General features: G+C 41.2%; 1 protein-coding gene across 7 annotated transcripts in view; it reads right to left on the minus strand.

Annotated features, from left to right (window-relative positions):
- The window catches only part of LOC119891224 (aminopeptidase O (putative)), an 81,863-nt gene that overhangs the window by 47,522 nt on the left and 6,876 nt on the right, over window positions 1-27,465 (minus strand). For all 7 annotated transcript variants that reach the window (XM_038702604.1, XM_038702606.1, XM_038702605.1 and 4 more), the window contains 5 exons: window positions 10,561-10,774; window positions 9,650-9,756; window positions 4,001-4,103; window positions 2,827-2,934; window positions 2,309-2,352 (listed from right to left, as the gene is read on the minus strand). In XM_038702604.1, the coding sequence (XP_038558532.1) occupies window positions 2,309-2,352; window positions 2,827-2,934; window positions 4,001-4,103; window positions 9,650-9,756; window positions 10,561-10,774 (576 nt within the window). The remainder of the gene's footprint in view (window positions 1-2,308; window positions 2,353-2,826; window positions 2,935-4,000; window positions 4,104-9,649; window positions 9,757-10,560; window positions 10,775-27,465) is intronic.

The following is a 27,465-nucleotide window of genomic DNA, read 5'->3' on the forward strand; positions in this document are numbered from 1 at the left end:
TATATGCTGTCCCAATAACAAAATGTGAACATATGTGTGTGCATGCACGCACGCACGCACACACACACGCACTCACGCACACACATACACACACACACACACACACAGTCTTGCCTGACAGGGAGGGACAAGCAGGCCAGTTGAGTTAAAGGGAGACCCAGCAGGACTCTCCAATTATAAATAAACTTCTATTTTCTTTTATCTGTCCGTCTATTTCAGAAATTAAGATATCATTTTGGAGTAACATAAGTGCTTGATTAATTTTACAGCTTTCCTTGACAGTGTGATGGCCACACTTTTCTGTCATCTATTACAGTATATAAATAAGTCTGTTGCATATATTTGACTGAATGCTCATTACATGCCAGAAATCTTAGATCTTTAAGGGAGCCATTCAGGGTTTAACCTAGCTAACATGCTCACAATTCATTCTGTGCGGTCAATGATCGTCTGCGTCACATTCCATGGCAATCAGGGTGCGAAATTTACTTTTTTCTCCATTGGCCTAAAGGCTAGTGAATGTTCAAATTTTACCAGCCACTCAATATATATATTACCACTGCTTTTTTTCCTGGCGAATGAAGGAAATCTACTAGCCACTTGCATATTTTACCATTATTTGGCTAGTACGTGCTGCTAATTTTGTACCACGATAGTAATCCATTCAATAAATATTGACATATTTCACTTTGGACCATAGTGTTGGACCAACAAGCAGGTAATATACAGACTGACCAACACTGAGCCACATTCCTGCTAGAGTGGCTAAAAATTTTTTAGAGAGACTGGCATTTTCTTGCAAGGTCAAAGCTGTGCTCCGTTCTTCCACACACACTAGTTAAATCCTATTTCTACTGCGTCATTTCCTATTGTGTATTTCCTATTGCACTTTGGCAGATGGAAAGTGGGCCTTCAGTAAATGGAAGCACATAAAAACCTCTTTATACTCTACAGTGTACTAGAATAGGCAATAATCCCCATAAAGCACCAATTTGCCCAGAAACTGGACATTAAAAAAAATCATCAGTGTCTTCACCACGAGGAAATTTCAGCTCTTGGCATGTGGACTTGGACCATTGACAGTTTATAAAGACTAAACCTCTAAACTCTGCCCCACCAACAGTGAGACACCATGAAGTAGGATTACATGGGATTATGTGAGCATAGTTTTCTTGTGTAGCAAACAAAAGATTAATGCAGTTAATACACCACATGACCTATAACATACTGCTTCATGATAGGACTAGATAAGCTTTATGTCTCACGAGAGCAGACAAGAAGCGTTTCTACCAGTTTTTACATGTTGAGCTTGGTAACATTATTTAATTTTATTGGTTGTTCGCCTTAATGGTGATGGATGAGAACATATCTTTTAAGAAAGAGTGACGGTGATGCTTTCACTCTTGTTTAAAACCTTTTCTTATTAAGACAAATCAATGAATGCACTTATTTTTAAAATGTGCGTTAATCATATTTATGTTGAGTCTTATAAATATTACGTTCCCCATTTAGTCTAGATTGGGCCAGATGATACATAACCCTTCACCATGCACACAGCCATGACCCTCAACAGGGAGTGTGTATTTTCATCCTAAAACCTTACTCTTCTAGCAGGGTTGTTTACTGAAAGAGGCATCAGATCCAAATATTGACTGTCCCCAACTCCCTCTGTATAATTCAATCAATCTCTGCTAGTCAGGCAGCACACTCCACATGGCAGAAAAGGCAAAAAGACAACATTCAGAGCAGACAAAAGGCTGGCGAGGAAGAGAAAAGAACAGTTAATCGCTGGGAGAAACAAAGTGAAACACAGACGGGGAGAAAGTGAGGGACAGAGACATGCAGAAGAAGAGGTTAATGAGGCAATCAGGAGAAATAGAGAACTGAATGATTAAGCGCGCGCAGAGAGGGAGAGAGAAAATTAGAGAGGAGGAGAGCAGGAGGAGCAGTTATCCTTTTACACTTCAATTAATATGAGAGTGGATGAGACTGCTCTCTTAACAGGATTGGTGCTGGCAGCTTTTGCTGGTCATGTTTCCACAGCAGGACGAAGTTAGTCAAAGAACAGAGGCCAAATCAACAAATACTCATGTATTTGACAATAAATTTACTAATGAGTAACATCTGTGAAGCAAAAAAAGTTGTAAGGTTAAGTTTAAAAAAAAAAAAAAGATGAATGTCTTTGTCTCGAAGTGGAAAACAGGCTACTAGTACTTGAGCACAAACCAAAGTGGTTCTAATATGTCTAGGCATATTTTTCATTATTCATGAAATATACTGTAAGCATTATTCATAGCCATTAACATACCTCTCCATGTCGGGAAAGGTTGTCAGCAGCATTCTGAGGAAATCCTGTCCAAAAAGAACAAAAAAGAAAGACAGAAATTAAGGCATTTGGGATGGTGTAGGAGGAAGAAAAAAAGAAAGAGAAAGGCATACTTGATCTTAAGTCAGGAGAACAAGGTCAAACAGTGTTTATGTTACATCCATTATTTAGTGGGAAGGCTCAGCCTGCCACTGAAGAAAGAGGAGCCAGGTGGAACACATCACATCACATATCACAGACACACACATACATACACAAAGATTTCCAGGTGTGATCACTCAGCTTCATGGCCCCAGCAGAATAAACATATGTGGCTGAGCTGATGTGCGGTCATCAATTTGAAATGCTGCCGGAGCATTTTCAGCTAATACAGTGGCAAGTGAGCTTACATCAGCCTCCAATTAATTCATGGAAATAACATCATGCTTTAGAGACAGGTCATATAAAAACAGTTCAAATCTTCATCAAGTAAAAATTAGTTTCCCATACCCCAGCCTCACCTGAGACAAAACGAGCTGCCCATGGTATTTCTTCACAAATAATCTGAAGAAGTCAATGAATTTTTGCTCTCCCACTTGACTAGCCAAGAACCTGAGGAGGAAGTAACCCTGGACAAAGGATGAGAGAAACATGATCCATCAAAGACAACACACAGAGACACTGCAGCAAGATCTAAAGTTATTACCATACATTACAAGTAGGGATGCACCGAAATGAAAATTCTTGCCCAAAGCCGAAATCAAATACAATGAAATAATTGGCAGAATACTGAGCACCGAACAAGTACATTCACATTTTTGCCATTTTTTTTTTACCATTGCATAAATTAAATAGTCAAAATGTGCTTTTTACTCAGTGTTTCCCACAGAATTTGGAGACACTATGGTGGGCGGGTCTGAGGCCCAAGAGGGTTCCGGTAAAGTAAATTACATGTGTCCATTTACTTTTAATGGACACATGTAATATGTTATTACCTTCTGTGAATATTATCCAATTAATCTTATTTCCATCCTGTATAGACACCTTATTTTGAAAACCGGACGTTGTCACATGTGTATCTTCGCGCAATTCATCAAGCCCGACCCAATTTGATAAATAATGTTGTATGTGGTTCTCGTATCGCGCAACATGAAGACTTCATAGCCTCTCTTCAGGTAGGACACTCATACTGCAACACTTGTCTCTGTAAAGAGAGAAAATGAGAGGATAAAGTCGCTAACCTGCCTTTGAGCTCTCACTGGTCCGTTTCAGTTACAGAAACACTCAAAGCGGGTCAGACCGTTTGTTGCCTTTTCTAAGAAGTCAGCCACAGATGGAGTGGATGTGCGAGACAATTCAGCAGAACAGTGTCTGCAAACGCAATTTTCTCTGACACTTTAAAATGCTTCCACACTGTCGACATGTCAACGTAATTGTTTGGTAAAATGTAATCGGTGTTTTGACTTATTAGGCCGAACACCGAAAGTGCTTTTGTTGCTATTTTCGGACGATTAATTTCGGTGGCCAAACATTCGGTGCGTCCCTAGTTAGGAGTGCTGTTCCAAGCACAAGTGGGCCACCTAAAAGGACATTATAGGAGTTCTGTAATAGTTTGATTTGTTCTACATCCCTTTGTTTCCTTTGTCCTTCCTTCCTTTCCTAATTTCCTGTCTGTCTTTCCCACATTTATCTCACCTTGAGGTAGTGGACTTGCATGAAGGCTTTGTCAGGGTTGAGTGCATGTTTAACTGTGGAGGAGCCAGACTCACTGGCCTGACCAGTGTTCTCCATGTTAGGTCTGCAGAAAGACAAAAAAAAAACCGCACAGAAAGACTTTTTATTTTCTCCAACTCTTACAGATATTTCAGTTGCAGGAAAAACACAATTTCTACAGAGCAAGAATACACTGTCAGCAACCTTAAATCCAGCCACTCAGCCAGTCCTCTGAATGGTGAACACATTGCCAAGTAGCCATACTTTGCCCGAGGCAAGCTGGAAATCAAGCTGCAGATTTATAATAGCATACTATGCTGTTTATATGACCTCACAGTGGTGTGCTCTGACTTTACTGCCCATGACTCACTGAGCGAACATATAACACTTCCACAAAAAAAGCAACCCGATCTACAGGAACAAAAGATGCATGCTCTAGGTTCCACCTTCCCTGTCACAGAGATACAAATCATCACATCAACCTCCATAAAACACACAAATAAACAAACACACATAAAACCAATAAAAGCCAAGCAAAAAGAGCACTGACATGGGATGCAGTGCAATGATAGTTTCAGTTAGCCAGTATTGATCAGGCTGAGCAGATTAACTCAGTGTGCCAATAGGAAGGCCTTGAAGGATCACCCTCCTGCCAAGTCGATACGCCGGGCGCCTGGCCCACCAATCAATACACCCTTCATCACTGGCTAGCACTTTTCTACAGGACCACTTCATGACAGGGCCAGGCACACGCACGCACGCGCGCACACACACACACAGGGAAACACAAAGTCAAAATCATATTCATACTGATTCATGTATGACGTAAAAGCTCAGTGTTTAATCTTTCGAGTTAGGCGTCAGCTGTGAGCCACAAGTTGGTCAAATATTTGATGTATTTGAGTCTTTGCCCAGGCATGGTGAGCAGAAGAGCATGGAAGAGGGGGGTGGGAGATGAGGTAGATTAGGACTGGGGACAAGAAGTGGAGGAGGAGGTGTGGGAGAAATCGAGGACAGGAGATAGACGGAAAATGTTTGGTTTGCTCGGTGGACTGAGAGACGGAGTCATCAGCTTCCTGGAATTTTCTAAATTAGACACTCTTAGAAGGACTTTCACTATGCAAATGAGGGTGTGTTTCTCCTTGAGTGCATGTGCGTTAGTCATATAAATGTTATGACCTGTGTGTGACCTGATTTGGGAAGATCCATTTTGGAACACCTTAGTAATTGTGCTCAGTGTCAATGAACATTAAAAGCTGGCTTGATTTTGACTTTCAAAAATATTGAAATTAACTGTCAATATTCTGAGTCAGTCAGCAGACATATGGATTAAGAGTAAAAACTTATTTGCAAAACACAAGGGATTACATGCAAAACCTGCATTATAAGATACATTGTTTGTCTTAGTTGTTGAAAATGTATCTTATAATTATTATCCATGTACCATGGCCACATTTCCCTTTTTTTAAATCATGGATTTATTTTTTTACTTGCTCTCTGTCCAGTCTCCTGCCTGTAGTGTCCATGTCTGTCTGTTACTGCTGATAAGATGAAATAGACTCTTTTTAAGACAGCAGGACGTGCTGTATCCCTGGGAAATTGTGTGTGTGTGTGTGTGTGTGTGTGTGTGTGTGTGTATGTGTGTGGTTGTGTGTCAGACACAGAAGTACAGAGAGAAAGAGGGACTGGGGCAACAGACAAAAACAATGACAGAACGTGTATTTCCAGAAGAGAAAATGTGTCGGTTTCGTGCGTCAGAGATACCGGCGGCACAATGCGGAAGAGGAAAAATGTTGATCCATCACTGCCATGTTAGACAAAGGAACTCCACCCTTCCTACTGTCCAGACTGGGGATGTATGGATGTATAAATCCCCGTCTTTTGCCTGTCTCTCTTTGTCAGAGATGATTTACTACAGCTTTAAGAGGAGTCGCAGCTTGCTGCCTTGGAGAATCACACAATAGCTCAATGTATTGCAGAATAAATGGTGCTCTTATCTGACTTGTAGACCGTGTGTGAGCGTGTGTGTGTGTGTGTGTGCGTGTGTTTGTGTAGCCATGCATCATACACCTGGGTGTGTCTGAGAGAGAGAGAGAGAGAGAGAGAGAGAGAGAGAGAGAGAGAGAGAGAGAGAGAGAGAGAGCAGAATGAAATCAAGAGCTATTACTGACAGAACTTAATGTGAAACGTACGCGCACACACACACACACACACAGGTTTATAGCTCTGTGAGCCATATCCTGACGAATTACACTGGGTTGACTGTGGAAACCGGATAAGGTAGAGCAGCGCTCCAAGCAGCCCCGTGAATCAGCAGGGAGAATAGCGTTTGGCCCAGGCTGCCCTAAATATAACTCTTCTGAAATGGACTGATAAACACTGGCTGCTGGGGCCCCTGTTGGATCATGGGGTGTCGATTGTGACCCACTGAACTTGGAAAGCACAATCTGCTATTTGTGCGTTTGTGTGTGTTAACTGGTGATTGTTTGCTTATCTCTCTTTACATCCCCTTGCATTTCCTTTTCCTTCATCGGGTTACCTCTACCATTTCTCTGTGCATCTGTGAATTGTTTGCCCAAACAACCTGTTTGTGTTTATTCATATTATGTTTCCCCACAGTTGTAATGCTAAACAGTGGAGCCACATCCGGACTTGGACATATAGACAAACTTGCCCACATCAATAAGAGGCATGGCCTGTTTATATATCTTATAATAATATCTTAGTTACATCTGACCTCCCAGTGCCCTTTGAGTTAAACAAATATTTAAGTCAGGGAGTTGTGGTTGTCATCAACATCACAATGTTAATAAGAGTTTTCCTAATACAGTACCGATATATATCACACGTCAAACGTGCAAAATCGCACATAAATCGCACATAAATTCCTTAAATTTAGACTTTAGAAAGAGAGAATGAGAGACTGAATGAAAGAAATTTAACTGAATGAACACCGGAAACAGACAACATCCGCTGTCTGTGAACACCAGAACAAAACTGGTCACAGCATCGACTGAGAAGGGGGTCAAAGTTATTGGTCAGAGAAAGATCAAGGACGCCATGATGACAAAGACCTTCCTTGAACTGAGATGGGGTTACAGTCTTCCTCCCACAGACCATGAGATGCGGTTAAAAGCTAGTAAGTGCACCTGAGAGTTGAGATTTTTTTTTTGTCCGAAGGTCAACAATGATCTTCTGTGTGTAATCCTGACTGTTATGCATTGTATGAGACAGAACTCATGTGCAAAACAAAAGCTTCAACAACTTGTTTGTTTTTGATAAAGCTTTGCTTCAAATGATACATTTGGACATAAAAATTTGGTAAAGCTGTATGGGTCTGTAATTTCTTGATACTTTTCTGGGGAGGTTCATGGAAAGCACTATGTAAATCAGTATTAAACATTCAGAAAATAGGAATGTTATGGAATGTTATTAGGAAGTTATTACTCATTTGTTATTTGCAACCTTATACTTTAGATATTTTGATTGGTGTACTGCTTATAGGCACATTTCACGTCTGCATGTTCAGCTGGCCTGCTATGTCCTGAACTCTGTAGATTACACAGCAATTAATTGGATATACCTGAACTCTGACTCCATTTCCCTCATTTAGTACAAAATCAAACAATTGATGCAGAGCATTGGTCAGAATTGTGCCAAAAAAATTTGTCAGTCAGCTTTATTGCTCAATACAGATTGATCCATTATAACTTTTTTTTCAGACTCTATTACACACCACAGAGATTGCATTAATACAAACCTGAGGTATCAAATATGTGTTTTTGCATTGCACCTGGGTAGTGTACAAAACCTACTACCTTCTGGCACAACTTCTGTGACATAACAAAAAGGATTTACCGTCCCATTGGATGTGCAAATTTGCTCAGTGAAGAACTTTCCAACCATTAGTGCACATTTAAGAAATATTCAAAAAAGGTTTTTAGAAATAGCTTTGTGCATTGGCAGGAAGTGCATAGCAGTGGTGTGGAAGTCGGATTCCCATCTCATCATAGCTAGATGTTGTTTTAGAAATGAATTAATAACAATTGACTACTACCTTCTTCTTTTGAGTTAGATCCTCTTTCATTTTTTATATGGGCGCAAATGGGAGAGGATTTGGGTCCATGTTTGTGGTAGTTTATGCGCGTATTTTGCTATATAGGTAAAAAAATAAATATAGGTACCATAAAGAATGTGTACAAAACTTATAAAAACTCATATTTCTTTTCTGGAAACCTATTGGAAATTATTAGGCAATTATTCAGATATTACAAACCCATGAAATAAAGTGTTACCCAAAACTTTGTAAAATGAAGACAGGATATGATCATACAGTATCATTATAATATGACTCCAGTGCAAGTCAATAAAACAAAATGTTGACAGGAGTAGAAATGTCTGTGCATGTACTGTTTGCATTTTTCAGGTGTTAATTTTATGTTGTTGATTTAACCTTGTCAGGTGCAGAGAAACCTAATCCTCATCCTCCTAATCACCTGTGTGTCTGCCTCATAGGGGAACACCCTGATAGACAGAGACAGCTCGTTTGTTTAATGCATTCTTATTACAAGACATCTCTTTACAATGCACAGCATACACTGGTTATCAGCAATTCGGTATGGAAAGAGTTCCATATTTCCAAATACAGTCAACCTTGAAGCACTAAAACCATTTAAACCCTTGAGGGCAGTCCTTAAAAGTAACAAATGAGTTAAATACTGAAGCTTTCCAATAACACAGCTACTACGACAGACTGAATAGTATTGAATTCTAAATACTAGTAAGTGTTTCCATTGTGTGATGACAACACATTATTAGGGAAGTGACATAGTTAGAAGCTAGTGCCAAACAGAAGTGCCATGAAATCAATAACGCATTGATTTGCTGCCATGCTCTGTACGGTCTCTTACAAGCGTGAATGTCAATAGCGCACTATGCTACAAGTGTCATCTCCAGTAAAGAGGCCTTTTCACTCAAAGGAAGAGCTAGTTAACAGTTAAATCCGGGCTGGGTTTTACACCTATAATCCCCTGATGACACAGTGCTTCCACCCTGGATAAAACAAACAGGGTGTGGGTCCCACATTGTCAAGATCAGATGAAGAGTTTGTGTGTTTGTGCGTGTTCGCTGTGCTTGTGCGTAAAGCTTTTTCTAAAGACATAACCGTACAGTACACCTGGACATACTTGCCACACCTGCCACACCTGTACCCCTGGAATGCATACACCTCAAGCTCACGTGTGTGTCTGCATGTGCAGAAACTACCAAATGCCGGGCATACTCTGACCTAAAAAAAAGGAGTCTGTGTCTACTATGGAGAATTAGTTTAAGACAAATGCAACCTATTGAATATTTTCCTCTCCTCCCCAAAATTCTATTGCAATCTTTGACCTTGTCTACAGCAAAAAAAAATGTTGTAGTGTAAATTCTGGTTCCTTTCCCGGTAAAATAATGTCTTGTAGCATTGGCTTAGCTGCACTGACAGCTGATATTTAGGGTTAACACTAATAGCGGGGAGGACGTCATGTCAGTGTATGTTACTGTGTTCTGCTTTAAGCACGCTCATTGAAGGTCCTATTTCCTCAATAGTGGCAACAGAGGTACAGATATACTTAACAAAAACACACACACCTGAGGATCTGAAGTGCCTCTTCTGAGTTCTGCAACTCATCTGAGAGTCGTCTCCACCTGAGCAGTGCCTTCAGGTCAGACTGTCCTGCTGTCTCTTGTAAGGAGAGCTGGAGGGAGACATATAAAGATGTGAGGGAAAGGGTTAAGGCAGAGCAAAGAAATCCAAGGAGAAAAAACTTCACCAGGTAAAACAGAAAGAAACAGATTGAATTAAAAGTCAAATACACACTAATATGATAAAAGCAGAACAGCTCACTATCTGTGTCACTTTGTCTTATTGATTTTGGCCACAATAACAGGTCTGCTTAAATCTATTTCTTCAGAGCCAAGCTCATGCTGTAAAATGTGAGATGATTAAACAGCGCAGACACGAGAAAAACATTTGTGTAACTCTCGATGGTGTGAGAAAGCAAGTAGGAGGATTAGATCTGTATGCATATGAACTCCTGGATAAGTGCTGAAGTTAGTGTTGCACGCAAAGGATTCATACCATTGAATCACAAGCTCCTCTGTTTTGTGGTTTATCTATGATGGTTTATTTTGTGGTTGGCCCAATGTAATGGCCAACTCCACTTGCATGCATTCCAACGACAACAGTAACATTTGGAAATCCTGGCGCATTAGTTGTGGGAATGGAACGTTAGAAGGTCAACCTGTGTTTCTCTCAGCTGGTGAATTATACCAAGGGTATAAAAGGTGCTGGTCATAATATATAGTAGTACTTGCACATAATTACAAAAAAGAAAGAAATACACATTACAAATATTAACTTCTGATGATTCTTGATGTTGTTTTTCTTTGACTGATTTAGATTTCCAATAAGAGAAAGTTCCTTTCTTAAAATGGCAACAGCAAACTGGGCTTCACAAGTTGTAGTACACTACAATCATCTGACAGTGATTGGACTGTACTTGTTGTGCTTGGGCCCAGATAATGTCCTCCAGGTACGTGGCAAAGCCCTCGCTGATCCATTCCTCAGTCCAGTCTCTGGCTCCGATAACCAGGCCAAACCAGGAGTGGGCGATCTCATGGCACATCCTGGAGCCACACAGAGACAGGCCGTTCTCGCCAGAACCAGGACTCCCAGCATACAACACACTCTGGGACAGGAAAATGATATGCGGGCTAGGGAAGAAAAAATACAGAAATAAAGAATGATGAGGGGGATAAAGCTAGAAATAAATTATAAAAAGGAGGAAAGGAGTTAAAATTAGCAAGGGTTAAAAATGGAAGTAGGATTAGAAGATGGGAGGACAAATACATTTTTAAGAAGGTAAGAGGAAGACAAGAAAATACAAAGCGATAATAGGAGGTAACCATGAGAAGAAAAAATATTATTGGTTAAGAAGCAATACAACAAAAGAGAAAACCACAGAAGATATACTATGCCATCCTCCAAAAGTTGCTGAAGTAATGTTCCACACCTGTGATTATGGAAAATTTAGTCTGAACACGCCATGTAAGACAAACCAACACATGCACGTCCTAATGAGTATGGGAGTCACCAACTGCCCATCCCTTTCTCTATATCCTACAATATGTTTATGAAAGGGCAGCTTACTTATCAAGTGTTCCTGCCAAACCTATCTGCCCTGTGCAAACATCAAGCAAGAACTTCGCGTTCCCCCGGACTTAAATTGTCAACCCACAATGGGTAAAAAAGTTAAATTAAAAGAGCAATTTTGAGATGTTTTGCCCCACTATTTCAAATTTATCAAGGCAGGGTGTTTTCATAGTTCCCACTCCTCCTCTTTCACATTGTTTCTAAACGTGACCTTAAGGCAATGCTGCAAATTCAAGATTTTCAAGGATTTCAAAGTTGTCATGATTTTTTTTACAATAAAAGATAATTATAAAGCAAAGCCTTAGCCTTTAAAGATCTTTGTGGAGATAAAAAGGAAAACACTGCGTCTGTAATTATCATATATCCATAAGTGATTTATTGCACAATTAAGTTAATTGAGATTTACCATGCACGCTACTCACAAGGAAATTAAACATATGGTTATGGTTATGATAAACATTTTAGATTATGTACATATAGCAACTGGTATTTCTCTTTGAGCAACAGATTATATATGTACAGTGCCTTGCGAAAGTATTCGGCCCCCTTGAACTTTGACCTTTTGCCACATTTCAGGCTTCAAACATAAAGATATAAAACTGTAATTTTTTGTGAAGAATCAACAACAAGTGGGACACAATTATGAAGTGGAACGAAATTTATTGGATATTTCAAACTTTTTTAACAAATAAAAAACTGAAAAATTATTCAGCCCCTTAAGTTAATACTTTGTAGCGCCACCTTTTGCTGCGATTACAGCTGTAAGTCGCTTGGGGTACGTCTCTATCAGTTTTGCACATCGAGAGACTGAAATGTTTGCCCATTCCTCCTTGCAAAACAGCTCGAGCTCAGTGAGGTTGGATGGAGAGCGTTTGTGAACAGCAGTTTTCAGTTCTTTCCACAGATTCGATTGGATTCAGGTCTGGACTTTGACTTGGCCATTCTAACACCTGGATATGTTTATTTGTGAACCATTCCAGTGTAGATTTTGCTTTATGTTTTGGATCATTGTCTTGTTGGAAGACAAATCTCCGTCCCAGTCTCAGGTCTTTTGCAGACTCCATCAGGTTTTCCTCTCAGAATGGTCCTGTATTTGGCTCCATCCATCTTCCCATCAATTTTAACCATATTCCCTGTCCCTGCTGAAGAAAAGCAGGCCCAAACCATTATGCTGCCACCACCATGTTTGACAGTGGGGATGGTGTGTTCAGGGTGATGAGCTGTGTTGCCTTTACGCCAAACATAACGTTTTGCATTGTTGCCAAAAAGTTCGATTTTGGTTTCATCTGACCAGAGCACCTTCTTCCACATGTTTGGTGCGTCTCCCAGGTGGCTTGTGGCAGACTTTAAACGAGACTTTTATGGATATCTTTAAGAAATGGCTTTCTTCTTGCCACTCTTCCATAAAGGCCAGATTTGTGCAGTATACGACTGATTGTTGTCCTATGGACAGAGTCTCCCACCTCAGCTGTAGATCTCTGCAGTTCATCCAGAGTGATCATGGGCCTCTTGGCTGCATCTCTGATCAGTCTTCTCCTTGTATGAGCTGAAAGTTTAGAGGGACGGCCGGGTCTTCGTAGATTTGCAGTGGTCTGATACTCCTTCCATTTCAATATTATCTTGCACAGTGCTCCTTGGGATGTTTAAAGCTTGGGAAATCTTTTTGTATCCAAATCCGGTTTTAAACTTCTCCACAACAGTATCTCGGACCTGCCTGGTGTGTTCCTTGTTCTTCATGATGCTCTCTGCACTTTAAACGGACCTCTGAGGCTATCACAGAGCAGGTGCATTTATACGGAGACTTGATTTCACACAGGTGGATTCTATTTATCATCATTACTCATTTAGGTCAACATTGGATCATTCAGAGATCCTCACTGAACTTCTGGAGAGAGTTTGCTGCACTGAAAGTAAAGGGGCTGAATAATTTTGCACGCCCAATTTTTCAGTTTTTTATTTGTTAAAAAGGTTTGAAATATCCAATAAATTTTGCTCCACTTCATAATTGTGCCCCACTTGTTGTTGATTCTTCACAAAAAATTACAGTTTTATATCTTTATGTTTGAAGCCTGAAATGTGGCAAAAGGTCGAAAAGTTCAAGGGGGCCGAATACTTTCGCAAGGCACTGTACATTCACATACTAAAAAACACAAAAAACGCCTTTGTGCTTTTAGTAATACCAAACAGGAGCTATTTCTGCATGTATAAAGGGACAACATTAACAATGCCTGTGTGTGTGTGTGTGTGTGTGTGTCTGTTACTCCACAGTTCAAAAGCATCATTAAGCTTTTCAGCCAATAGCAGCAGTTTATCAAAGCTCTGGATCAAGCATAATTGAAGAGGGAATAACAAGGCCGGGAGCAGCTAAATTCCAATAAAATTGTTAGCAAATGTGAGTTGATAAATAATATTATATACAGTTAATGTTTCCCCTAATGTCCATTTTAGATATCAGATTTTTAAAAAGTACATGTTAAGAATGTGTTTTTTCCCCTCAACTTTTCCTTTCTTCTCAATCAAGGAGGTAAATTTTAGGTTTGACGAGAGTTTGAAAAGGTTCTTTCATTGCACATGATTCTTGCCAGAAGAGAATACTGAGCTGCTTAAATAGGATTGGCACAGGAACACACCTCATTCCTATAAAAATATCTAGGGTTGAGTGTGCTGGGTGCAGTAAAACACTTTTATGAAACTATGCGACATGTTGGAGGTTGTGAATTTCTTCCAATTGATTGGACGTATTGCAGAGTTACACATTCTGGATTCTTTCAGCTTTTTTCACAAGAACTATATCAACGAAAATATGTTGACAAGACTAAGGCCCCATCTACACTACTCCGTTTTAGTTTTAAAACGGTGAATTAAAACGAATACGATCTCTGTGCACACCAGCGTTTTAGCTGCGTGTCAGAATTGATCTCTGTCTATACTACAATGAAAATGCACATCTAGTGGCCGTTCACACTGGCATGCGCGTGCCAGTGTAAACATGAAGCAGATGGTTTATTCCGTAGTTACAGAAGATTCGGCGAAAGAATAAAGTACTACAGACGAAGAACCACACCAGAGCGTATGCGTCATCGTTTCTAAAGTCCTCCGTTTTTGCCCGTCCCCACTAAAACACTACCTCGGAGTTTCAAAACGGAAAAACGGGGTCGGCAGCATTATGAAACTTCTACGTTTTAGGTCTTTGCTTTCGCCGTTTTAGTCTGGATGGGAGGTGCTAATGTAGCAAAAGGTCTCTTTTTTAAAACGAAAACGCAGTAGTGTGGATGGGGCCTGAGAGTCTACAGCCATGCTAGCAGCTCAGTGAGGCTTTAAGCTAAATTCTAACATCCTCACAATAACAATGAACAATTTGTATACATGTGGCAAGTAAATGTTTACCATGTTCACCATCTTAGTTCAGCATGCCAGCATTTGCTAAAGAGCACTAAAGACAAAGCTGAGGCTGATGGGAGTGTCATTAGTTTTGAAGGTATTCATTGAAATTTAAACTGATGATGACTGCACGAGAGTTAAAGTTAATGGACCACCCAAGTTAATATGATTTGTCCCAAAGGAACACCAATGTGTGTACCAAATTTTAGGGCAATCCATCCAATTTAACTGAAATGCTGGTGATACTAGAGGATCACCAAAGTCAGTATGATACATTGCCTGGGAACCATGAAATGTCTTTACTGAATTTCGCATGAAAATGTCCCCTAGAATCCGTGATTGGATGGTGAACTGATATTCCTGATTAGATAGTCAAATGACATGTTAATCAGAGCATCCCCATTGGTTATTCAGAAGAACGTGTCAAATGTGGGACAAAAGTACTTGTAACTGTAGGTTTGTTTTGTACCTGTAGAATCGATCTGTACCTGTAAACCTTGGGTTTTTCTGATATTCAAACATTCAAACATTTCCTCACAGCTACAAAACATTTTCACGAGTACAAAACTTTTCCACGCAGCTACAATACATTTGGGACAGTATTTATTCCATAAATCTGATTTGGGTCACCTTGGCCTGCAGTCTGAATGCAGCCATAGTCACAGGGATACACGCCATGTGACTTTTAACCATGAGACAGTGCTGGTAGAATAGGACCAATAGGATTGCTCTTTCAAAGCCAAGGTCATGCCTGAGACTTTTCTGGAGCATTCTTCTGTCTTATGTAACAGGCTCTGGGTGCCCTGAGGAGCTTAGGGCCGACTGTGCGTGAGAGGCAGGCTATTCTTCAACAGAAGAATGGGAGAGGGGTCATAGAGGTGCCAATGAATGGTCTCTCTCTCTCTCTCCTGGCCCATATAACAACACAGGACTGTCTAGAATTCCTTTCACACTCTCTAGATCTTAAGCGTCCCAGCCACTATAGACCTGACATTGGTGGGAGAATTTATGGCATACTGCAGGTCCCTCCCTACTGAAAGGTTTTTCTCAAAGGGTCAAACCACCCTACTACTGTGACAAATATGTTAAAGGACACCTCTAAATTACAGAAGAAATGTCTTTGTCGCTGCATTTTACTTCATTTAAGTCAGCTTTTTTCAAGCATCGTCAATATATAAACTTGACATGACACTTGACACTAAACATGTAAACATCATGTTGTAATAAACTCAATATAGTGTTTGCGCTTAGTCATGAAGGGTCGTCCTTCCCAACGAAAAAACAGTGTAGTTAAAATTACTTCACCTGCTGGATTCACAGTCTACTCCCGCAGCTGTAAGGCCACATATTACTGCCATTGACAGTAAGCTGTAATATGAGCTACTAAAGATCTTAAAACAATAGATAGAGTCTTTCCTCACCATAAACTAATTATGGTGACAAGTCAATTATAAAGGAAAACAGACAGTGAGTACAGACATAGGTTAGGTCGGGTCTGGTAGACATAAAAAAACAAAATCGGATATGTGTAAACACACAGCTACTCTTTATTTCCCAGTTGATTGTTTTATCAGATACAAGTTAGGCCATCGCCTTCTGTTATTTAGGAACATGTCAACATCATACAATAGGGTCTTATGGGCATCATTTCAGAGACAGCATCTCTAATCTAATCCCATGTTTTTCCTGATTACACAAACAAAGACTCTCACTGGAGCAGGAGATGCTAACTTTCGCCTTATGATTTTCTTTGTAGCCTAATCTTATTCCCCTACAATTGGATAAGCACGCCTTTGTTGTCAGCTCCAGCAGTGCGTTATGTGTGTGTCTGTGTGTGAGTGTGTGTGAGTGAGTGAGTGTGAAACACAAAGACAGCCTTTCAGAGACGGCGCTTGCACATGCTCCTCTGAGGGATGCGGAATCCATCACTACAGTGACAAATAGTGTCATGCCACCATAGTGGGGATGAATAACAACAGCATCTTTCACATTCACTGATACACTGACTGACATTAGTTGACATCAGGGACCTGTCAGGGATACACGCATAGGAAGACTTTTACACACAGTCATGCATATGTAGCACCTGCACATGTGTATACACCTTTTCCACTATAGATCTGCATCTAACGTCTGCTGTGGGGATGAATGTTTGTCCCCGATTACCAATCGTCTGTTTTTGTGCTGTTTTCAAATAAGGTATAAGAAATGAATTTCTAAGCAAACATTGTCTTTATAGCACAATCTGCTTCCAAAGTGTCTGTATTGCGAATTAGCAAATGTGACACTGAAAACAGCTAAAGTTGCTAGTTATGCCAGTGAAAATCAATCAAGCGATAATTCCCCAACTCACAGACAGTGTTCAGATACATTATTCTCTATAATATAACTTCCACCCCTGCACACCTCATGATCAAAACATTTACAAAATTAACATTGTGATTTTTTTTGTGCTTTTCACCAAAATTTAAATGTTGGTTAAGGATTATCTTGTCATTATTATTCAGCTGTTAACTGAAATACCATAGGAATTTTTTTTTGTTTTTTTTTTTACTCTGGGGGTCCCTGGTAATAAAATTAAAGTGACCCCCCTCCCATTTTGTCATCTGAACAACTAGAGATATTGCGTTGCTGTTAAGACGCTTTTCACAAATTATTTTTAGATTTAGATTTTCAATACATATCACACCAAAATACTAATTAAGTCCAAAGTTGACCTCCACTTTCAGAAGTTTTGAAGTTTTTCAAAATGGCAAATCTGCTCAGGGTTGCTAGTCATTTGCTGATAATTGCACAGGTTTAGTGATGGGATATTGGATTTAAACTTGGCCATGATTCATTGATGAAAGGGGTGGCTGTGGCTTAGGGACTCACTGACTTATCAGAAGGTCAGTGGTTCGATTCCCAGATCCCCCCTAAAGTGTCGTTGGGCAAGATACTGAACCTCAGATTGTGAAGGTTTCTCTTCGCTTTATAATTGATTGCTAGCTGTGCAACAAATTGCCCTTTGGAATTAAAAGAGGTTTAACTCTCTACTCATCTCTACTTAGTCATGTTCTTCTAAACAATACATTAAAGAAATGGACAATCTCTGATATTTAATTGGATGCCAAACATAAATTTTAGACTCTTCTGCTTAGAAAATATGTACACAAACACTCACACACATAATATAAATATAAAGCTGATCATGATGAGAGGCTGTCTGCATACAGAAAAATAAATATTAATAAAAATAAACAAATGACCTTAGGTGACCTTTCTGACGGTGCTACCCAATTGGGTCTTAACGCACAAAATAAAATACTTTATTATTACAACCCCCCCTGTGCTTTCTCATACGACCACCTCACGACTCTGAGTCACCCAGGGTGACTTGGCCGTGAGCTTCAGAGGTGTGAGCCAGGGCAAGTCTTCAATTTGGTGAGACACAGATTGCCATAGTGTTTCGCTCCTCCATCTCTCCATCCATTATTCATCCCTCCATCCCTCCATGCATCATTCCTGGCTGTAGGCCATTTTTCCCCCAGTGGGACACTTCCATGCATAATGCAGCATGGGCCCTATCATAGTCCTGTAATTGACATCCCCAGCCCAGCTAAGCTCATAGCTGGGACACCAGTAAAATAGCCCCACGAGACAGAGGGACGAGGAAAAAGATGAGAGCTGAGTGTGCACTGTATGTGTAAATGAGAGAGTGAGAAAAACAGTAAAGAAGGAGATACAATTCAGCAACAAAATAAGACAAAATTAAGACACAATGACACACAGGTAAGGAGACTGACAGAAGCTAAACAAAACACAAAAACAAACACGACTTTTATATTCAAGCAAACGTTGGAGGGTTGGCCTTTCCTAATGTCAGCTTACGGGAAGGAGCTTTGTCTCCTTTCCCTCCCTCTCGGACAGAGTCTGTGGGCTATTTTAGACACAGGGGCCTATTTGACCAAACTCCTACCACCCTACGTTCTTTTTTAACAAGTCTGACTTCAAATGTCTGGCATTCCAGGCTGGCTGCAGATCAGCTCTCTGCTCCCAGATGAGGCCCCACAGGGCCAGGCCAAATGCCACTCCATGTAGGGCCTGATCACATGAACGGGAGCCAGACTGGGGCCCCTGGAGAGCCGCCCCACCCACATACACTGCATCGCATCAGAGCCTGAAAATAAATTGCAGAAAAGATATCAGAGGTCACCAGGAACAAGGAGGCAACTCTGCTGCTTGAGTCTGGAGAAAATGAGGCTTTTTAGTGCCGGCACATTGGAAATAAGTGGCAGGTTTTAAGGTTAGACTGTAGTTTCTAGTTGTTGTCAAGTGCTTAATCTTAAAAGCCAATCCATGAATGCATGGAGCGGGCTCTAAACAGATTAGGTTTGTTTCATGTTTGTAAAATAATGAGGTCAAGAAAGCTTGTGTACACACAGAAATAAATGAAGATGCGATGACTGTATACGGTGCATGCATAACAGAGCACCTACATAAACCAGCAGAGAGTCACAGGCACAGGTATTCACATCCAGACACACACACACCCACACACACGCACACACACACCCACCTACCCACATACTTTCAGCAAATCTACTTTGAATCCGTATCAGCTGGGAAGTGACAGCAGATGTCTCATCCATCCTCTCCAATAGTAAAACAATCCACAGTGCAGTTTGTTCTTTGTTTAGCAAAGTCCACAAACTGATGTCATGCCAAAGGAATGTTCTTGAGTCTGTTGTGTGTGTGTGTGTGTGTGTGTGTGTGTGTGTGTGTGTGTGTGTGTGTGTGTGTGTGTGTGTGTGTGTGTGTGTGTGTGTGTGCGTGCAGGATGCTGGAGCAGTGATGCTGGAGCACAGATTTAAAACCGTATGTCTTGCTGATTGGAGACCAAACAGCAAGACATTTCTGAGAATGACACCACAGGAAACACTGACACACAGAGGACACCTGAAGAAGCAATGGATGACAACAAGGAAAGGAGATGTATCAACCCAAAATCAAAGTTCTATCTATGTTTTACAGATATAATGAGCGCTAGTGCAGTGTAGTGTTAGTTAGAACCCTCTTTTGGCTTCCACTACCGCCTCAATGAAAAAGACGGAACAAATCTATTTCACAGGATTATAATTTGAGACTTTTTTTGGCCTGTAGGGTAATAAAAAGACTAATTTTCTCTATTATGTAACGGGAGAAAATGAGACAGTGAGGAGATGGAAAGTGAGACCGTTCAGTACTGCGGGGCTATATAAGAAGTGTTTGACAGAATGGAAAGATGGATGAGGGCGAGAACAACATGAAATTGGCCAGTGAGCAGAACTGTCTCCTCTACAGAAGTTTCAGGCTGTCACCTGTCCATGCTGCCTTCTTGTCAGACAAAACCCTGCGGCTAATGGATATAGTAATAGTCAAAGGCATTTGATGTAAATACTTTTGCAACAACCCACTTACACAATACCACAGTAGATAGTCACTGGATATTACTTGACAGGTACTGTAACACTGTACAGGAACATTCAACAGGTGAAGAGTAATGCAGCCCAAACAATGACTAAAGCAGCTGGGCAGTTTAATTCTTATCAAAACATACACACATACAGGAGTAAATACATTTGTTGGGGACTATTTACAGCTGTGGATTTGGTGCACTGGTGAATATTTATGATAGCAGGACAGTGAATGTGACATTGACTCAAAATAAACTTATATAATAATTTCTGGACATAAATGGAGTTTTATGGCCCAGAGGAATAAAATGTATCAAGCTTCAGCCGCACAGATAACCCCTAGTTGGTAGCAACAATTCACTGCTGTGGTCTTTCATGTTCACCATCTTAGTTCATGTTACCATTTGCTGATTAACTCTAAGCACAAAGTACAGCTGAGGCTGATGGGAATGTTGTTATTTTAGTAAGTATTTATAAATCAAAGTGTTGGACAAATTAAAACTTACTAAAGTTATCACAATTCATGCATGTGTGTGTAGTACCAAGTTTCATGGCATGCCATATTTGAGGAAATATTATAATATATTTAAAAAAATACATAGCCAGATTAATGGATTGACCAACCGACAGTCAGACCAACACGGCCATCCATAGAGCTGCTGTGGCTAAAAATAGTCTATTGTGAAAGCAACTGGTTGACCAGATTGTAGCACAGCTCTCTCCCCAAGGCTAAAAGCAAACCCAGACATCAGAAGCATTACCACCGAGCATTTCACAGCACTTTGTTTCAAATATCTCATTTTGGCCGGTTCAGCGCAGAGGTCCCAGGGACATTAAGCCGTCTGGCTTTGCAAAGACAAATGAAATTACCCCCCAGCCTCTAGGTTCCACTATTGCACACACCCCAGGATGCACACCAAGACCAGCAGCAGCGTCCCCTACACCATACAATGGACCCATCCATCACTTCAGCAAATGGGTCCTATGGACTCATCCATTAGTTAATAGAATGGGTGTGCAGTGACACACCTGTGTTGCCACTGCCTCTAATCCAGAGTTATGGCACAGTGTGTCTGTGATACTGTTAAATGTAGTTCTATATGCCAGCTGTTGCCAGCAGGTTCACAGCTGAGGACAGTTGGGAAAAACAGCACATACTCTGTCAACAAAATGTATAACCCTCTACCGTCAAGCAGTGGAAGAGTTAAAAAGCAGCTCTTTCAGTTGTGAGAAGGTACTGTAGGAGAGCAGGTAAACCTATACTGCAGATAGAGAAGGGAAGTTGAGAGGCCCCAGATAACTAGAGAGGAACGTTCCTGCAATAACAAAACACAAACGCTAAACTGGAACCTGCTATCTTCATTAAGAGCACAGAGGAAGGTCTGACCAAGAAAAAGAGGTGAGGAAGCAAGAATAGATGGATAGTAGTGGCCAACCCTCTTGGGGGTTGGGGCTGTCACACATGTTAAGCAGGAGGCAAGCAGAAGACCAAGGGGAATGCATAGAAAAATAAATAAAGTTCACCTAAAAATCTCAACTACTTGCAATCAATTTAAAAGTGTGCACAGGACACTCCCTCTCCTTATGTCCAGGTGCAAGCATGCAGAGCTGCCTTTTCAACTCTTTTGTGTGGCTACACAAGAGAGGGAGATCCGCTCAAGGTGGGAAGAAAGAAATACCTCATCCTTGACTATTTGATTAACAGCTGTCCCCTGTGCCAAAAAATCTGACCCCCCCACATCCCGCCCTTCCCACCCTGAACCCCCCCAACTGCCTCCTGAAAGAGCAGGTCTGTGTCGCACACTTCTAGGGTTACTTCACCAATCAAACTGGAGAGGAGAGCAGAAAGGCAAGAAATCCACTGAGACATCAAAAGGAAGAGGGGAGGACAAGCAGTGGGAGGACTGGGAAAGAAATGGAGTAAGGAAGAACACAGAGAAAGGGGACAACACACATTAACAAGGGGGCAGGAGGTGCAATTCAGTAAGGGTGCAAAGCGATGGAGAGCCGTGGCCAATGAGGCGGAAGAGTGAGTCTCATGTTAGAAACCGGGGCAGGTTAAGATAAACATCTCATCTTTTTAATTTGCATTTTGTGGTCTGCTATTATATTTCACTGACTTACCATTAAAGGTGGCAATAAGCAGCAATGCCTTTCCTCAAAGTTAATGATCAGCTTTATCTTTTAAATGCTGTTGGTTTTGCATAATTCATCCCATTATTGCTGATCGCTTTGAATAGTATGTACGTTTTCCCCACTTCCAACCATCAGTTTCCACTCATTTTGGTATTCCATCAAACTTTCAGAAGTTAAAAATTCATCATCCACTATTGTGAACCTCTCATTCTAAATGTATGTCATTAGTAAATGGTTGAGAACTGAGAGTGGCTGCCATCAAATTCACATGCTTTGATGTCGAAAAAAAAAAAAGCTGATTAGAGTAACAGTTAGCAAACATGCACATTGTGAAGACTATGATGTGAAAATGGTTGCATTAAAAAGGTCTCTGTTTGGAAGTCGGAAATAAATACACTCAATAAATACATTGTGGCGTTACCTTGGGAAATGCTTGGATGTAATGTGAATAATATGTGATTTCTAGTTAACATGCAAAACCACTGGTCTGGTCCTGGTCTGCTCAGGTGCTACACTAAAGAGCTCCAGGGCAGCGGGGGATTATCCTGCAGGTTACTAATTCCCGCGGGACTCCAGCTCCCTACTTCCTCCCAATAGGGACCAATGGCCAATGCAACTTCCTGCTAGCCCATAAACAAACAATGCAGTCAACTGAAGTCAGGCTGAAAATCCTCCGGTGCCACTTAAAGAGGTCAAGAGGTATACACCAGTAATAACTTTTACCTAGTGCCAGTGACAGTTATATGGCTGCCTAGTTTGGCTGTACTGCAAAAGGAACAAGCAGTTTAACGACTTGATCCTTTTTCTCCCCATTTCTGAGGGCAGCCACCCCCCTGGAGGGGAGAGTTGCGTAAAAGGAATAAATCAAAGCAAGGAGGATGAGAAACATAATATCATGGGAAATTATGTGTAGAATTGGAGAAGAATAAAACCTATTTTGACAAACATGTTTGCGAGAAGCCTGTTTTTGCAATGTGTTTGTTTTATTCTGCTTGAAAAAACAGCGTTAATCAAGGAAGCTGGTAATAAAAGTGCAATGAGAAGTGCTGAGAGACAGATGTGTTAACTTGTGTATGTGTGTGAGTTTATCAGAGTCCGCAATCAAGTGGTGTGGGGGTGGCCCTCCCTTCCCCTGTCAACAAAGCTATAACTAACTCAAACGTCAAAAACATGCTAACTTAAACAAATGTTTTAATTTCAGATATCAGGCAATGACAAACGATCTGTGTAGCATTCCTCTGACGTCATCCCATCGCACTAAATACACATCCATACACCATTATTTGAACAATACACACATTCATACAAACACAAGTACAGGAATCTGCCCGTCTACAGTGAAGCTAAACAAAACCCACATCCCACACTACTAAAAGGCCCGTTTCAACACTTGTGTAATTTCTCAACAAAATGCGGGGAAACCACCCCTCTCTCAGGGTCGTCAGACATGTCTTCATTTGGGCAAGTTGCAACACACAGTGATCTCTGATTAGTCCTAAAAGTCCAGCGAGCGCTTTGGGACACATAGACCTCCGCTTCAAAGAGCAGGAGGAAATGTCGCACCCTTCCTGAACCAAATGACGTGGTCGAGATGTGATGAGCAGATTACACATCCAAATAAAAAAAGTGCTAAGGCACATAAAAATATAGACACAAATGGACAAAAGCACCTACAAACAAACACACACACACACACACACACACACATACACACACATTACTGATTAGTAATGTTCAGTAAACAGAGCGAGGTCGGACCATGACAGTTCAAAGCAGATTCATTATATTCAGTGCTTTGGTTCATGACATTCCCATGTCCTTCCATCACTCAGGACAATGAGCTTTTTTTATACAGACTGGAAACAGAAGTAACTTTAAGGGATTCCCCAACTGTTCTCACTGAGGACAACTCTTTTGTTTTGTTTCCTCTTATCGCAGACACCTCTTCACCCCTCAGCCACACTCCTCTATTAATATTTAACCATACTGTATTTTTCTTTCTCTCACTTATAGGCTGCTCGATGTCTTAAAAAGGTAATAGCATGGGCGGAGGACACACAGCAGTGCTTCTACATGTCACTCCCTTAGCCTGGTTTGTCATAGGATCTAGCGATGTGTTGCTTGCGAACAAGTTGTGTCTATGAGCCGGCTCTTGTAAGTGAACGATGGGAGCTGGTTCCCGTCTGAGAGGCCAGTACCCTTTGTGTGTGTGTGTGTGTGCATACACGGCACAGCCCTTGAATGCAGACCTGCCCTTACTTGACTCCTTAATCTTCAGTTTCCTGCCCTCCCTCTCCGTATCTCAGTATAAAAACTTCATGCCACTGTGAATCCTCCCTTGTTTCGCCTCTGCCCGCCCTTCTCTGTATCACACCACAACAGCTTCATGCCTTCTTGTTACAGCTCCCTGTGCCATAGCTCCTCCACTCCTGCTGTTTCCACAAGGGCACTGCACAAAAACTGTGCTTGGCTTGGTTCCAAGCACCGGGGCCCACATACCTCCCAATCTCTAGATTAAATAGCGCCAGTCTCTGAAGTCCTTCCAGGGGCTAATGGCTTTTGTTGCTGGGAATAATCCACACATCCTCTCCCACATCCTGGGGGTCCGCTGGCCTGTCGTGAACCCCGCCTTTACCCTCTTCATCTCTCTCTCATCTCCATCTCAATCTACGCTTCCATTTTGGTTGACCTCCCCGCCTTCCAATGGCACAACCCTGTGGTTAAATGTGGAGGCATGCAGGACTGAACCACCCACACTGAGGGGAGGATGCAGGGAGTTGACATTGGGTTGAGACCCATGCAGAGTTTTATAAGGAATCAGTGCAGGTGCTGTCTGAAGCTTAATGAAGGCTCTAAATCTCTGCTCTGTCATCTGCAGCTAACTGGAGTCTAAGCAGCCAGGGCAAGACGGATAAGTGCCTGGGAGCTATCCTCATAAGGGAAAGAAAACATCCGTCAGGCCACAGCAGAACAGCCTCTGTTACCACTTGATGTCCATTCAAAATAAATACAGCAGGGAGACAGAATTTCACAAAATGAGGGGAAAGATTTTCCATAGATCAAAGAGCACATTGTATGTTGGGTGAAGTAGTTGAAATAAGTAAGCAAAGTTGAGAACTAGGTCCAGACTGCAACTCTGTTGTCGCCCTCTGTATATATCTCCGATTGAGACCACTCGTAGCTATATAACGTCAGCAGTTCACGCAGAATACATATTCAGGTATGAGCTCATATCCTGTCTGGGGCACTGTTCTCCAGGGAGGCCTCCGGGGGAGAGGAAAAAGGCAGACAGAGTGAAAGAGAGACTGTGGTTGCAGACCGCAGACACTTGGATAACGTTCACCAACCACCCTAATCAGTTTACTTTATCACAACACAGTTTCAAAAAAGGCCAGTCATTGATGGCCTTTATTTTGCTTCAATTTCCAATTTTAACTTTATTCATATGGCTACCGGCTGTCTTTCAGTCATATCTATAGGCATACCATATGCCAGCTGAAAGTACTATATTACAGTGAAGATATAAAACTTGATTTCCAGAGAAGCTATCACTATTGCTGAATGCTAGAGGCCAGACTGAAGAGTAATCAATCGTACAGAGAAATGGAGAGGACAGGGAAGGACAACAAACACAGGAGGCTTGAATATTTACGGGGGGCAAAGAGAGAAACAGAAAGTTAGAAAATGGAAAGAGAAAAATAGGAGACAGTGAAGGGTGAAGAAGAAGTGACAAAAGCAGGACACAGCTGATTTTCAGGACAGGCTGACTACAGAAAACAGGGAGTGTAAGGTAATAGAAGGGGGATAAATATGGAAAGGGAGTGGAGGGGACAGGAGGTAAAGAGGGGAACACGGTGAGGGTGAAGAGAGAACAAAGAAACACATAGAGTAGAACTAGTGCGTAGGACAGTGAATCTGTCATCCTGTGGCTTTGCGCCCACCCATCTGCCTCTAGACCTCCACTAAAACTGCACACATACATACATAAATACACACAGGTCTAGTGTGGAACAGAAAGCCTGCAGACCACCTGAAACTACTGGTAAAAAAAGAGAAAGATATAACACAGAAGACTATTGACTGACTCGCTGAGTCAGTGAAGCTGTGCCCAGAGAAGAGGTTAGCCACCTCTCTCATCAAGAGGTTCAGGGTTTGGGGTTAGGGTTTTGGGGTCTTTAAGAGTAGGAAAAATGAATTAAAGAAAAAGGAAGAACCCTGACATTTGCAGGAAGGGATGGAGAAAATACAGGGTAGAATTGACTGAGTATCCACTTCATGGCTAAAATGTAAAAATCACAAATAAAATAAAAAAGCGCTAACAGGTTAAGAGATGTGGTGGGAATTCATTATAGCAAGAGAGCTGTTTGGGATGGAAAAAGGGATGAACGAGGAAAGAGGTGGTGAGTTTTGGAAACATGATGAGGGAAGGGAGGAGTACTGTTTTGGAAAAGGGATGTAGGAACAGAGGCAATAGAAGAAGTAATGCAAAGTAGAGGGTTAATGACGGGGACAATGAAAGAACACAGGGATAGTGTATGGAAAAGGGTTTTAAGTAGAGGCCCAGCAATGAGGCTGAAGATTCCTTTGTCAGCCAACCTTTATATGTTTACATTTTGTCTGGCTTCAATCAAGTGCTGCTCGAGTATTTTAATGTTACTTTTCTTGCTGATTAAAAATAAATAAATCAGTATCAGAATTCTAAGTCTAAAACTCACAACTGAAACACATCCTTTCAAAAACCACCACAGACATGCTTGTGGGTCAGATGATAAGTCCCACAGGCTGGTGTTGAAAGCGGTTATGTTGGGGGAAAAGGAGGGATGACAAGTGAGTGAACAGAGTTTAGAGGGAGTCACGGTTGGACTTTTTAATTCAGTAAAGAATTCCAATTTGGAAAATCACCACAAAGAAGATTGAGACAAAGTGAGGGGGTTTTGAAATGTGAAGTATGTCATTAATCATGCAACCCAGAAACGTTTTACTTGAAAAACCAATCCAGAAGCAGCAGGATGAAGTTAAAAAATAACAAGCTGCTGGCAGTAGCTTTGCTCCAGCAAATCTTTGATGTTCAGTGTCTTTACAACTTTAAGTTATTGTCCAAAAATTTTAATTATTTACTGTTTATTTTTTGCACACCTAATATGCAAAATACCTCTTAAAGTTGTCTATTGTTTCACACAATTTCAATTTACCACCCTGTTAACTAGTTATGTCTGTCTTCCTAACTTCCTTACCCTATCCTCTTTCTAGTATGTTGCCCACTCTACACCTTCCACCATTTTACCACAGACCTAGGCGTT

The sequence above is a fragment of the Micropterus salmoides genome, unplaced genomic scaffold, assembly GCF_014851395.1.
Source record: "Micropterus salmoides isolate LMB-PRFRI ecotype aquatic unplaced genomic scaffold, ASM1485139v1 Ms_hic_scaffold_7, whole genome shotgun sequence".
Taxonomy (NCBI): domain Eukaryota; kingdom Metazoa; phylum Chordata; class Actinopteri; order Centrarchiformes; family Centrarchidae; genus Micropterus; species Micropterus salmoides.